General features: G+C 37.6%; 2 protein-coding genes across 13 annotated transcripts in view; both read left to right on the top strand.

The window, feature by feature from the left end:
• Window positions 1-9972: 9972 nt before the first annotated feature.
• Window positions 9973-12344, top strand: LOC122345702 (factor in the germline alpha-like). The gene is made up of 4 exons (XM_043240111.1): window positions 9973-10279; window positions 11023-11172; window positions 11262-11351; window positions 11961-12344. The coding sequence occupies exons 1-4, from the start codon at window positions 10058-10060 to the stop codon at window positions 12120-12122; spliced, it is 624 nt and encodes a 207-aa protein (XP_043096046.1). The 5' UTR covers window positions 9973-10057; the 3' UTR covers window positions 12123-12344.
• Window positions 12345-13640: 1296 nt separating this feature from the next.
• The window catches only part of add2 (adducin 2 (beta)), a 19331-nt gene continuing 18389 nt past the window's right edge, over window positions 13641-14582 (top strand). For 4 of the 12 annotated variants that reach the window (XM_043239253.1, XM_043239256.1, XM_043239255.1 and 1 more), the window contains exon 1: window positions 13645-14047. The gene's annotated coding sequence lies outside the window, so the exon portion shown is untranslated. Of the gene's footprint in view, window positions 14048-14582 lie in introns of all 12 variants that reach the window. The other 8 variants (XM_043239252.1, XM_043239251.1, XM_043239261.1 and 5 more) reach the window with 5 other exon arrangements.

The raw sequence follows: 14582 nt of genomic DNA, 5'->3' as shown, positions 1-14582 counted from the left end.
AGATAGCGGAGGTAACGGAGGTAAGAGATTCATTTTTCATTTTAGGGTGCAGCCTTTAACACCGCATTGAACCCTTAACGAAGAAAAGTCTAGCTCCCAGCATGCATTGCACCATGACTATATTGCAATACATAGTTATTGTTACAGGCTTGTTATTTTGCTTTTTGAATTTCCATGCACACTGATGCTAAAACATACAATTTAGACATATTTCAGCATTTAAAGCATGCAAATCGATACATATTTTTAGCTCCAAATTTTAGTGGCATTATAGTTTATTTAAGTGATCTTTTAAGTGAAACGTCTATAGAACGCTTCTCAAAAGGATGCATGTTTGTTCATTTGCAGGGAATCCATGTATACCTTGAATGCAAATGAATATCTGGTCAAAGGTTTGGAATAATTAAGACTTTTTTAATTGCTCACCAGTTTGTTTAATGGCTCTTTTTCATTAAAATGAATGCATTCATCACTAAACAGGTGGAGTAGAGTTGGATGTAGAGTCAGCGATAGCAGATCATAAATGGCACAAATTACGTCAAATAATAATCACCAGCTGCTTTTAACCCAAATGTTTTCATTATATCAGTCCTTGCCCTGAATTCATTATTTTTTATATGTTTGCTTATTTATAGGATTCATTTTTTTATTATTCATTTATTTTATGGGATGCATTTGTACAGAAACAGCAATTTCGCCTAATTATCAACAATTTGTTGTGGCGCTGCATATTTTTAAATAGATGTTTTTGTTAATGAGCAGTGCGCACTAATAAAAAGGCAGTAAAATTCTCTTCTCTGCATGCTTGCTGACGGCTCTCTTCTAGGAGTGATTAACAGAGGCTAATTGGCGATGCCTGAATACTGACCACTGCCCCTTCAGGCTCATTCCTGCTGAACAAAAACAGCATTAATATCAGATTCTCCCGCTCCACTGACCCTGACTCCATCGGAGCTCTGAGCAAACAGTGACGCAGGGTTTTCTGCTGCTGCATGCCCCAAAGATGCTTGTATTTGTAATGAAAAACAAATGAACAAAAGCATTAAAGGGTTCACAGGAAAGTCTGGGATAGAAAGAGTTTTATAATATATATAAATATATATAAATAAAACCCAGACTTAGGAAAGTCTGTCTTTATCATTATTATTATTATTATTATTATTATTATTAAAAATATCTAATATATATATATATATATATATATATATATATATATATATATATATATATATATATATATATATATATATATATATATAATGGAGAGATACTGTTTTAGAGGACGTCTCCTGTTCTTAATATGAAAAGATCTTTGGCTGATTGTGTAGTTTATTGTCATGTGGGCTTTATGAAATGGAGTGAGATGTCAGGATCAGGCTGGTTCACACGGTCCAGTTCGCCTCTGCTGGTGGATCACGTAACTACAGTCTCTGCATGACAAGAGCATCTTTCTCTGTAAAAGAACAAGCTGTACTTGAAGACAAAGCTCAGCACTGAGGAAACAGGACTGTGTTCTTCATGAAAATAAGGCAAAAGGAAAAAGACTGAAAATCTCATATTTCTGGATCCTGTACCAGACCAGAAATGACCAACAGTTTGCTTTTTCAAAGTCTTTCTTGCTTTTTTTAAGCAGAATTCAGCTCAATTAGAATGACCATCTGCCTAACCCTAACCAAACCATAACCCTAACCTAACCCTAACCCTAACCCTAACCATAACCCTAACCCTAACCCTAACCCTAACCCAAACCCTAACCTTAACCTTAACCTTAACCCCAACCCTAACCGTAACCGTAACCGTAACCCTAACCCTAACCTAACCTCACCTCACCTAACCTAACCTAACCTAACCTAACCTAACCTAACCTAACCTAACCTAACCTAAACCTAACCTAACCTAACCTAACCTAGCCTAGCCTAGCCTAACCTAACCCTAAACCTAACCTAACCTAACTCTAACTCTAACCTAACCTAACCTAACCTAACCTAACCCTAACCTGACCTGACCTGACCTGACCTGACCTGACCAATCTAACCTAACCTAGCCCTAACCCTAACCTAAACCTAACCTAACCTAACCTAACCTAACTCTAACTCTAACTCTAACCTAACCTAACCTAACCTAACCCTAACCTGACCTGACCTGACCTGACATGACATGACATGACCTAATTTAACCTAACCTAATCTAATCTAATCTAATCTAACCTAACCTAATCCTAACCTTAACCTAACCTAACCTAATCTAACCCTAACCTGACCTGACCTGACCTGACCTGACATGACATGACATGACCTAATTTAACCTAACCTAATCTAATCTAATCTAATCTAATCTAATCTAATCTAATCTAATCTAACCTAACCTAACCTAATCCTAACCTTAACCTTAACCTTAACCTAACCTAACCTAACCCTAACCCTAACCGAGTCTAGCCACTTCATCTCTTTGTGAAGAACACAAAAATCATCTCAAGTTAGTTGATATGATGTGCTATTATTAATGTTTCATGAGAAAAAAGTAAAAACTACTTAGAAATTGATGTCATGTTTAATTCAGTGCTTTGCTTTGTAATATTATTTTATTATTATTATTAAAAACAAACTTTTTTTTACAGTAACTTTTCTTCCTGAAAAGTATATTCATATACAAAAAACGTAAAAACTACTTCAAATGTCACGTTGCTTTGTAGTTTCTTTATTTGAAGAATTTGTTATAGTTTTGATACATAAAAATTCTAAGTACATCTTATACCAATTTTTACAGCATAGTAATGTTTCTGAGAAGTATGTGCATATAGATACAGTGGCTTCTTATGGCGGTATGTTGTTAGTTTGTTTTTCTTCTCGTTTGCTCAGCTTCATATAGAGTATAGAGAGATAAGTCAATTTATTAGCTTTCCTTCCTTCAGGCTGGAAATATTCATTTGATGAGAGCAGGTCATATATGTTAAGTTAATCAATGTTGAACATAAACAGCAGGTACGTTCTTTATCCATGCAACAGATGCACAGGAGTGTTGATGAACTGACCGAGCCATGAATTATGTATCAAGTTTCACTCTTAGGACCCGGCTAACAAAATAATGGTGTGATGTTATAGCTCTCTGCTGCAGAGACGGTCTTCAGGGAAATTTATTCTCTCTGACTGAGAAGAACAGCAGTCAAACATTTACATACTGGGCTGAAAGAAAGAGGAAAACACCAATTGATGAAAATGAAGAAGATCACAGATGCAAATTGCTTTTAAAATATTGTAAACTACTTTTAGTCAACTTATAATAACGTCATGGCATCCCGGTTTCAAAAGACAAGCCTAAAGACCTGAAAGGAAGTCAAGAAAAAGGTATAGATTGCAGTCTAGAATCTGAATGTGACTGAAAATATTAAACTGAAAGAAGTTGAAAACATTTATCAAATGAATAAAAACAATCAGCTTTGACAAAAGTCCAAAGAGTATGATATAAATGTAAAATAATCTATCTATCTATAAATATCTATCTATCTATCTATCTATCTATCTATCTATCTATCTATCTATCTATCTATCTATCTATCTATCTATCTATCTATCCCTCTGTCTATCTATCTATCTATCTATCTATCTATCTATCTATCTATCTATCATCCATCTATCTATCTATCTATCTATCTATCTATCTATCTATCTATCTATCTATCTATCTATCTATCTATCTATCTATCTATAGATATCTATAAAGTGATTTAAATCTAGAAAATGAAATACTAATTATGCGAAACTGAACCATTTGTCTCCTTCTGTGTGCGAAAATAAGACATAGTCTCTTTTTCCTGCTGTGAGATTTCTGTGCTTACAACCTTTTTTGATTGACAGCCATTTTTCAATTACATTAAAGACTAACTCTGGCTCGGGTCAGCGCGCTGAAAGGAAAAATCAAGGACATTGATGCTTTTGTTCTTCAAACACGGCCCACTCGTTAAAACAGTGCACTCGAGGTCTTTATGAATGAATGAGCTGAATTTCAGTAAGCTTCACGTTCTCCAGAAACTTGCTGCATCTCTTCTCTGTATTAGAGAGCGTTTAGCACAGATGTAGGCGGAGACGGTGTCTTTCAACTTTAAATATGCACGGCTTTTTACTGTCTTAGCGCAAAAAAACGAACAAAAAAAACATGCAGCGGTTGCTTTCAAGAAACTTGTTTTAGTTTTGATTGGTTGAAGAAGTTTGGATGGTCAGCCTGACTGAAGACGAGGAGCGACAGCTTACTTTAAAAAAAATAATTATAATAACAAACCGTTTTCTGTATCTTAAGAACTTTACTGTATATGTGTCGTTACTCGCCCAAAACATTTCATCCATGCCTCAAAACCTAGTTGTCGTGTCATTTGTCCAAGGCCGGCAAAATATAAAGTATTTTTTCATCGTGTCAGCCACACTGGTCAATATGTTTAGTTGGAAACCATGGAGATGAACGTTTTATAAAATAGATATTTAGATAGACATAGATATTCGTGGAGAATAGTCAACAGAAAAAAAAATATGTGAACTATATTTACATGTGATTTATATTTATACTGTACATTTATTTTTGCATGAATGTATTACATGTAAAGTGAAATCTCGCTTGTTCAATTACGGCACATTTCATATTTTTTATCTTAACACAAATACACAAAAATAGGTCATTTGCCAATTTAGCAATGTCAGTGTGGGACAGTTATAGAATATGCATGCATGTATACCAGTTTTTCATCATTGAATGGATCTTTTAAAATGTCATGGCTAACATGATTGAGAGGTTGTGAAGAGTTTGACAGAATCGACTCAAGCCGTATGCAGTTCGTTTTTGCAGACAATCATACTTACTGTTTGCACACGTGGCAAAGCATTTGCAATTTGCTCAAATCAATAATAAATTCCAGTCTGAACAAGAAGATAATTGTTCAGAGATCTGAGCTTGTTGTTCCGAAGAAATGAAGATCAATTCATTTGCTGAACTGAGCCAAATCGCCACCAAACTGAGCCATCGTTGGCATCAGAATGAAAAATCCCTGTTAAAAGCAAGATCTGTTTCAGAGAACTGCTGTATAACGGGTTGATCTGCATTCCATACGTTAGTGAAAGCCAAGATTCAATTCATCACATATTCACAAAAAAGAAATAGTTCATGACTAGATCAACCATGCACGGAAAGACTTACACAATGAACTAATGGCGAGATGTTTTGAAGGGTTAGACTATTGCACAAACAACTGTATGATACATTTTGAGCAATCGAGCACGATTTTAGCGACCGAAAATGTAGGAAACTGCAGGCAAATTTACATAATCAGTGGCATAAACGTACCAAAGCAATCGCAACGAGAAACTGCTTTTATGATGAGCACAAGATGATGTGGAGCTGCAACAAGTAGTTCAGTTCAACAAGGATTTCGTTTCGAAACGGAGAAATCCTGTAATAAGAAATTAAACAACAAAGAACACGGGGGTGTCTAGACGCATTTGAAGAGGCCACAAGTAGTAAAGAGAGACGTTTTCTGAATAAGGTATTGCATTTTTCGAGCGAATAAAGCATGAATACATCCATTCACAGAGCTCCACAATAGCAGAGATTCAAGCTGCAGCTATCATGCATTTAAAGCCCTGCTCTCTTTTATCACACAGACTCATTGAAAGCCAATAAAAAATATATATTTATTTCATTTTATTTATTTAAGGTGCATTTCTCCGCACTGAACAGTTCAATCTGTTGAAGAGCTCCAAATGTCAAGGAGTATCTGAAACCTGATTAAAACCACATTTACTGGTTCAGAGATACCTGACCTTATTCTTTCACCGGCTTATTTCCCTGACCATTCATCCAACCTGCAATCAAAACACTGATTCCAGAGGGTGTTTTTCCAATCAGAGAGAAATTCTTTAAACTACATGTTCGATCTTTTGAGCATGTTGCGATTGCATGCATCTTATGTACATGTCTTATGCATCATTGGTTTGTATTGTCTGAAATGGATATACGGCACACATAAGAAGGGCAGCCTTCTGTATCTCAGTACAGTAGCTCTCCTTCAAGCTTGCAATGTTTACCAGTAATATTAATCAACAAGAAACAGCATCTTGTTTGTGAACAATAACACAAGGACTTTTCATTCTGATGTGTTCACTGACTTAAACAATCGCTTCTGAGAGATGAAGATATGTAGGTTACTGTAATATTGTGCGTGCTGCTGCTTGAGGGAATCATTCTGAATAATGCATATACTTGTTTGTAAATGTTACGGATGAATCGAAATGCATCAAAGAGAATGAGAAAAACTGTACCGTTGCTAAGAAATATGAAGAGCGTGCGTGCTGTTGAAAACAGAAATCCTTGAAATCATTCTGGTCTTAGTTTCGAATTCAATCCTGTAAATGACTCATCCTGTCTTTATTGCAAAAAGCTGACAAAAAAGTAGTTGGCATCAGGTCTCATATTAAATGCGTGGTTACTTGCTGTACATCTTATCTCCCGAACTCTTTAAAGATTGAAGTGTAGCGCTGGAATTCATGACTGGTTTAAATATACAGCAAGTGATTTTCTCTTTCTTTCCTCCAACGGTTGAAATGAGATGAAACGGAGAGCACCTGCAGTTTATCTCTAGTTTAGGACAGTACCTTTTTCTTTTATGTAAGTGTTACACAGAATAAGGAACAGACCGGTCTTACTCAAGTACTTGAGTCAAGTTCAACAAGTTCAACAGTCTCCCGAAACACTGGTAATCACTAAAACCATTATACCTTGCTCCGTTTTTGTTGTAAAGAGCATAAAGTGTTTAAAGGGCAAAAAAACAAACATTTCTTCAATGCCAAGATGATTCTCCAGCAAAGAGATGCTTGAAGTTCAGCGTGGCTTTTAAGCAGTAGATGCAAGTCATTCTCTCAGTTCCAGACTTTCAACAAAAACCCTCCGTAAACAAACCGTGTGCTACCGAGGCAAAATAACATGAACATATACTTACAGATGAGCTTAAAGGGATAGTTCACCCAAAAAGTAAAAGGACTCAAAAACTAGGAGCCAACTTAAAATGTTAAGGCAGCCATCTTTTCAGCAGACTTTTGAGTTTTCTCAACTTGTGTTTGAAGGAGTTTTTGAGAAAACTCAAAAATCTGCTGACGCTGCGAAGTAAAGCTAAGTACGTCTTCAGTGGGTTGATGAATATTTTTAGTTTTAGAATATTTCAGTCTCAGTAGAAAGTAGAAAGATGTTTTGGGGGTGAGTTAAATATGCCGTAATTAAAATTTTAATGTAAACTATTCCTATTAATACTATAAAGTTCCCTAAAACAGGGTACAAATGTTCAAAGCCATTTGTTCTTCTTTATTACTTTAAACATGCATTAATTTAACAGAGCGCCCCCTAATTCCCAGGAGAATAATGACAACGCTGTACAGAAACTGTTAACATTTTACATAAACATATCTCTCAAAAAGCTAAGCTGCTGAAGCCTGCGATCGAATGCCAGAAAGTTCAGGATAAACTATGATCCACATTAAATTTAGATCTTACACTGTGTGTTTTAAGACAAATATCATTCACATGTTCTTCATGAAACATGATCTAAAGAACTACAAACAAGGCTTTTGAGCAACAGACGTTTCCTCTAGTATATTTTCTGCTTCAGAAACTGGACTTTCTCTCTCTCTCTCTCTCTGTCTTTCTTCACATTTTGTTCTATTGAGAGCAAACTGAAACTGTTTTTATGAAGTTCACTGAATACTGACAAGTCTAGACATCAAATGAGCCGAACTGTTTTCGCCCGTGTATAAAGACTTCTACGCATTTGCTGAGAGCTCCACAGATTTCACCACAATTATCTCATGGGTTTTGACGGAATAATTAACGACAGAATTTCGAGTGAACTATCCCTATAATTACCAATCACAGTTCCCACAAATTAATATTTGTTTCAATTTAAAATAGCTTTTGACAAATAAACCGATGCCAAGCTAAAGTTCACCCAAAAATGATTTATTTGCTCTCATACCAGAAAAGGGGAAATTAAAAAATGGTGAAAAATGTGTGAAGGACTGCGTTTCACTGACGCTCAACAAGGAAAGAAGAATATTGCAAAGGTTTAAAGTTTTAATAAACACAAAACATGACTTTTAGAAAAAGTGTTACCTGTGTATTGTCTTTTATACGATGATGATTGTCAGAACAAAACAATGCAAAAACCTGATTTGAAGGCAGAAAACGACAGATATATTCACCTCAGAACATAAAGTATGGGCAAAATTTTCTAGGAGCCATCAGTCGCATGGGAATGAATACTAGCTTTTGTTTTTGTCAAATGTTGACGAACTGACCAAACAACAGCATGAGTAAAAACACCTTTATATTTTGATGAAATACAGTTATCGAACTCTATGTTTACCTCAACAAATATGATATTCCGATCAGACATATGCACACAAATGACGTGTTCACATCTTTAATGCAACCGGAATGGAAAAATAGCAAAAGGAAAAATATTAAATAGCCAAAAACGGCAATTTTCGGAATGACAGAATGTGTAATTATGCAAAAAAAAAAATGTTTATCCCTAGAAGTAAATAGAAAGACATCAAGAAAACGGTATTTCCTCTTTTAAACAATCTTGTTAAAAGAATTAGTTGCTAAATATACATGTAGTCGTGTACTCTAAACGATGTTTAATATACGTTTTATGTATTCAGTCATTCATTTATTCACACATATAGGATTTAAGTTGGCACAACGCAACTTGTTTTTGTTCACCCAACAAGCGTCATGAAAAAGACATTTAAAACGTCTTTTGAAATGGATGAAAATCTTGATCCTTGCAGCTGTTTCTTGTCATACATATTTTTTTTACATTTGTATGTGAACCTTTAAGCACCTTTAACCTTAACCTTTAACCTTTAATTGTTCCTGGAAGAACTGTAGCTAGTAAAGTTCCTACAAGCTGTAAGACGTCCAAGTACTGTATCTGAAAAATTCATAGCAGATCGTTATATTTTCAATATCTTTTTTTCTGTGGGGCCTTAAAAGGTCTTAAGTTTAAGTGTACGAAATTTAAGGTCATGCAAATGTACAAATGTGTGTGTGTGTGTGTGTGTGTGTGTGTGTGTGTGTGTGTGTGTGCAAACCTGTATCTGAACTGTAAATCATGTTTTATTTGATTAATTCCCATAACTTGCTCTAATAGTGAATGAACATCGCAATGACTATTTGCAGGAATATTAAGAGGTGTGAAGTACTTTATTAAGCACGCATCTTTTTTTAAAGCGCACAGACGACTCAAGTACAAGATGCTTTTCCATTTAACTGATTCGCAAAGTATTTTCCCTGAAGGATAATGAGCTTATTTGCTTGTTGGCGTAATTATCATCGGTCAATATATGTTTCAGTGAATGAAGAAGCAGAGAGAGATGCTGAAGTGTGTCTTTCACCACCAAATGAAAGGAAAGAAAGGCAAAAACAAAACAAAACAATGCATTCATGAAGAAACAGAGTTTATGCAAATGCAATCTGCTGCATTCATGTTTCTATTTTGCAGCCAGCAAAAATATGATCTGACAGACATTAATGCTGCTTGTGTTCAGCAAAAATCTTTAGCTAAGGTTTTCGAAGCGAAAAGCCAATGTTATTTTTTATGAATTATTGCTCATTATCTCACAACAACGCATGACTATGACTATTATTATGCATAATGCCATGCTGCTATGGTTTATGATGACGTTAGATGGATCAACATCACTGGCAGCAGCACAAGAGCTTCACATTAAATCTAAATCATCAGAGAGGTGACAGAAAGTACTAGACGCCGCCTAGCGGTGACGCGTGACGCTGCAGCCAATCAGCGCAGGTGCAGGGGGCGGGGTTTGCGCACAGGTGGCACGAGTTTGAACTAGATTTCAGCTTCTAGACCAATAGAGTTCACAGTATGATCAATTTAAACGCTTTATGTCTTCGCGCGGGCACCCTGAGTTATGCGGTGCGCTGAGCGTGTCGTCGTGTCGTGTCGTGTCGTGTCGTGTCGTGTCGTGTCGTGTCGTGTCGTGTCGTGTAAACTGAGATGAGCAGCAGGAGGTTCAGGGCTGTGGTGGGGCTCATGAAGGTCCCGGAGCGAGAGCTGATGGGTGATGTTTTATTACGCGACAGCGCTGAGCCCTCGCTTCCGGTTCACGTCAATATCGGTAAATTCGTCCGCTTGGATGACGGCCGGTATATCGACACCGAGGACCGGGATAAAGCCGTGAGGAGGAGACAGCTCGCCAACGCCAAGGAGAGACTCCGGGTGAGTGTTCACTTCACCGCGACACTGCCCTCTTCTGGAGAATCTGCTCGTTTCTGTTTGAGGGACTCGCTGCAGCTCTTTCTGGAAGAGAGAAGATCTTCAGGCTTGGTGTTTCCTTCACTGTTGGGCTTTATTACTTTGTGTGTGGGGGGCGGCTATATATATATATATTTTTTTAAGTGCATATGGTTCAACTCTAAAACCAGCTTTATTCTATTTAATAATAATAATAAATAATAATAATTGTTGTTGTTAATAATATTTATTTTATTATTATTTCATTTTTCTAATTTGTGAAAGTGAAGGGAAAAAGTTGTCCACTCTTATTTGTAGGAAAAAGCCTTTTTATTTAATTTAATATTTTTGTTTGTTTTTGTGGATTGAAGTGCATGTTCTCTGGAATCTGAATGTACCTAATCCAGAGACTTTCTCAGAGCTGATCTGATCTTAGGACTCAGTCGTCAGAACCAGTCTTTGACGGTCAGTTTTGTAAAGAGATTAATAAAAGTCTGCTGGTCTCTGGACTACCTTGACCCACATGTGTAAAGAAAAGAGTAATTATCTCAGATTTTCAATCATTAAATTTCTGTACTGTGCCTATTTTTTTTTCTTAAATGTAATTTATTTTATTTTTTTATTATTACTTTAAAGTGTTGTGTAATATAATAATGTAACGTGATCTTTCCCCAGAAGGGAGCAGTGTGTTTCTCGGTCAAGTGTTCTCAGTAGTGTGCTCTGCTCAGGTCCGGAGTCTGAACAGCATGTTCTCGTACCTGCGGCGCATCGTTCCGGTCATGCCTCGGGACCGAAAGCCCAGTAAAGTGGACATGCTGAAGGCCGCCACCGAGTACATCCGGCTCCTGTCGGCCGTCCTCCATCACTCCTCAGCCGCCGTGAGTCTCTCGCTGCCCGCAGTGCGCACTTCCCTCACTAGTGTGCTGAGAGGTTCTCCTGTAACGCGCTGGCTTTGCTCAATCCTCAGAGTAATGGAGATGCAAATGTTTTGCTGGAGACCGGGATCAACTGCTCCAGCTTGGAGACGGACTGCTCTGATCTCTGGAGCATGGAGGATGTGAGTCGTATAAGAATAACGCTATTGGTCAAATGTTTGGGGCTGGTTGGATGCTTTTGAAATGTTTAAAGTAAAATAGTGCAATTACAGTCATTTGTTTTATTATAATTCCATCTTTAAGGGCTCATTTTGAAAGCCTTTATTTTTTTGCAAAATTGATTCAAAGCTAAAAGTTGTGGCATGTAATACAAATGTTTTGAAACCTCTAGCACACGGCATGAGTTTAGTTTTTATACCAGTGTCATCTGAACTTGGTAAAAATAGTCTTCAGATATTTCCAAAAATATTAATGCACGTTTATATATAAAAATTGTACCTTTTTTAGAGGCCTTTCACTTTCTGAAGGAAGTTTGCTCCATTAATCTGACCGTAGAATAGTATTCGGTAGGCTTTATAAGATTCTTTTCTTTCAAAACCTAATCTTCCTGACCTCAAACTTTTAATTACACTGAGAAAATAAAAAGATTCTGAAAGAATCGATTCAAAAACCATCTTAACTTTTATCTGCATTTTGAAGAATCTTCGAAGCAGCTTTTCATGCGAGATTTCTTTCTTTGAGTTCCTTCAGTCTGTGGTGTTCAGTGGTGTTTGTCTCGGTCCGGTGCTCAGGTCCTGGAGTCTCCGTCCAGCCCCTTTCTGTCGGAGAGCGTGCCGAACGCAGCGGACGACGAGCTGGATCTCGGGAACGTGACGGTTCAGTGCGTGGTCCCCATGTACATCGTCCAGGTGGCGTCCGAGCAGACCGTGATCACCAGCACGCTCCCGTCTTAACTGGGGTTCAATGTTATATCACTGATTCATGCCTCTGATATTAGTAGAGTTACTAAAACATGTGAAGGAAGGACGATCGGTTTGATCCTGACGTGTCGTGGGAATTTATTTTGTATTTATTTTCAAGAGCCGACTCATTTACATATAAGAGAGAGAATGTATATGAATATGTGGAATTAACACATTTATGATTTTCAAATGTGAATAAATTGTAAATAGGTAGTGTTTGTGGGGTTTTTTCTTTTAATAGAACAAGTGTTTTCAACTTGCTCTTAAAAAAATAAAAATTATATTTTTAAATTAATATTAATTATATTAATATTTTTAAATATTATATAAAAATATTGTTAGAGCAAAGGGAAAAAAATCCCCCTTTTTTTCTTTCGACATTAAATGCATCACCTTTTACTGCAGTGTCTGCCAGGATGGTCTTAATGTGAGCAATAAGGGGAGGTTTTTGGGATGAAAAGCTAATGATGAAATCTTAAATGCACAGTAAACTTATTTAAGCTCTAAAAATATAAGCAGTTTACCAGCATGTGACCGATAACCAACATCAGAGAGCTGTGTGATTAGATCATATTTTGTGATCATCAGGGAGAAGGTTTGTGAATCCTTACACATGTTAAACAATGAAGTTGCATGCATAACATTGGAAACTTTTTGTTTTTCACACTTTCATAGTGTGCCGTAATTCTTTAGAAGTAAATGTTATGAGCTATTTAAAATGTATTGCGTTCTAATTATTAGTGGAAATGTTTAGAATTTGATTACATCTAATCAATCAATACCAGCACTGAAAAACTTGTAGTGAATTTAATAAATTGCAATTTAATAAATGCAATATTTAGTTATCAATCATTTTTATTTATATAGCGCTTTTAACAACACGGGTTGCATCAAAGCACTGTATAATAAATTATTACTATTACTGTATTATAAAGCCTATCCCCATAATCTGTTAATTACAGCTTTTAATTTTATTGTATTTACAGTAAATGTTAAAAGACCTGGCGGCAAACGATAACTGGAGATGTTTAAGATGCTCTTTTAAAAGTCAGAGTCGTGTTGATCTTATTGTTGAAATCGTGGATTCATAATATACATTAAATCTTAAAAAAATAAACTTTACTACAAAGTGTGCATATTTTTTCTTTACTCGTGTCCCAGGAGAACAAAATCATCAGGTTTTGTAAATGTCCTACCGTAAATATACCAAAACTTCATTTTTGATCAGTAATATGCATTGCTAAGACCTTCATTTGGACAAATTAAAAATAAAAAAGTGTATTTTTTGCCACCCTCGGGTTCCAGATGATCGAATAGTTGTATCTCAGACAGATGAATTATTCCGGGTGCTCCAGGTCACATCTAGACTACTACATAGTGTGTGTACTTCAGCTTCTACAAATCTATTAGATGTTTCATTGTATGAGTCGTGTTTTTATTGTATTTATTGTTGCTGCTGCTGTTCTTTTGCTGCTTGTAAGATCAGATGAGCGCCAGCAGGCGGCGCCAGCGACCTCGTCGTCTTCAACCAGCAGCTGCATCATCCTCCTCATCACCATCATCATCATCATCATCCAGCAGGGAAAAACATCCAGAATAAGTCATCGGTGATCCGACAAATCCACGCCATTCTCTTCTCGGAGCCCGAGGCCCTTCGGAGAGCGCCTGTCTGAGTCTCGCGCGGGGCGGTGATGAATCCCGCAGGCGTGGTCGTGGGCTGGTCCAGCCTGCCATAAGCGTCAAAAAAAAAAACAGAGGGATGCGGAGGTCCGGGAAAACACAGCCCGAATCAGCACCGTGCGCACCGGGGACGCGAGCCTGATAATCCAGCGCGGGGGGTTTGACGCTTTGCGCTGCGTCGCAGATTCACGGGGCGTCCGCGCGCGCGAAGGACAAAGAGGAGAGGATGCTCTAAGGTATGCATCTCTTTTCCATCGCTATCAATAGGGTTTAATGCGTGCGTGCGTGCGCGTGAAGGGCTTTCGGTCTCCGCGCGCGCATTATTATATGAGCGCAAAATGATCCAATAACACCGATTCGTTACACCCTCCCTCGTCGGCGAGAGTCCTGCATGCAGTATGCGCGTGGATGCACGCTACCGCGCCGTGTTTTATTCACCGGAGTTTGTGTTTACGCGTTAACGACCGAGCACCGTTTCGGTTTTATTCATCTCTGTGGTTGTGGTGCTGATGCTGCGGGCTCGTGCTGTTGCTAGGCAGCCGCGTGCAGGCCCGAAAGAACCGACAGTGAAGCTTTATCAATGAACGGCTGCATAAACGACTCCTTTCGGTGTCACCCCAACAGTTAAAGCTGCTTGTGTCGCCCTCTGTCACATCAGCGGCGGAGAGGGTGTTGTTTTGTTGTGGAGGAGAGGTGGGTGTGACACGGGAGCCCTGGAGAGAAAGAGAAGATGGCACAGCCTTCCCAGCTCCTAAAATCCTCTGCCAAACA

This window comes from Puntigrus tetrazona, chromosome 5 (genome assembly GCF_018831695.1).
Source record: "Puntigrus tetrazona isolate hp1 chromosome 5, ASM1883169v1, whole genome shotgun sequence".
Classification (NCBI taxonomy): Eukaryota; Metazoa; Chordata; class Actinopteri; order Cypriniformes; family Cyprinidae; genus Puntigrus; species Puntigrus tetrazona.
This window is presented reverse-complemented; position numbering and strand designations above follow the sequence as displayed.

What these genes read in the sequence shown, in the direction of transcription:
- LOC122345702 (XM_043240111.1), top strand. Translation starts at nt 10,058, where the DNA reads ATGAGCAGCAGGAGGTTCAGGGCTGTGGTGGGGCTCATGAAGGTCCCG. An exon ending in ACGCCAAGGAGAGACTCCGG is followed by an intron (nt 10,280 to 11,022) that starts GTGAGTGTTCAC and finishes TGCTCTGCTCAG; the next exon opens with GTCCGGAGTCTGAACAGCAT. An exon ending in TCCATCACTCCTCAGCCGCC is followed by an intron (nt 11,173 to 11,261) that starts GTGAGTCTCTCG and finishes CTCAATCCTCAG; the next exon opens with AGTAATGGAGATGCAAATGT.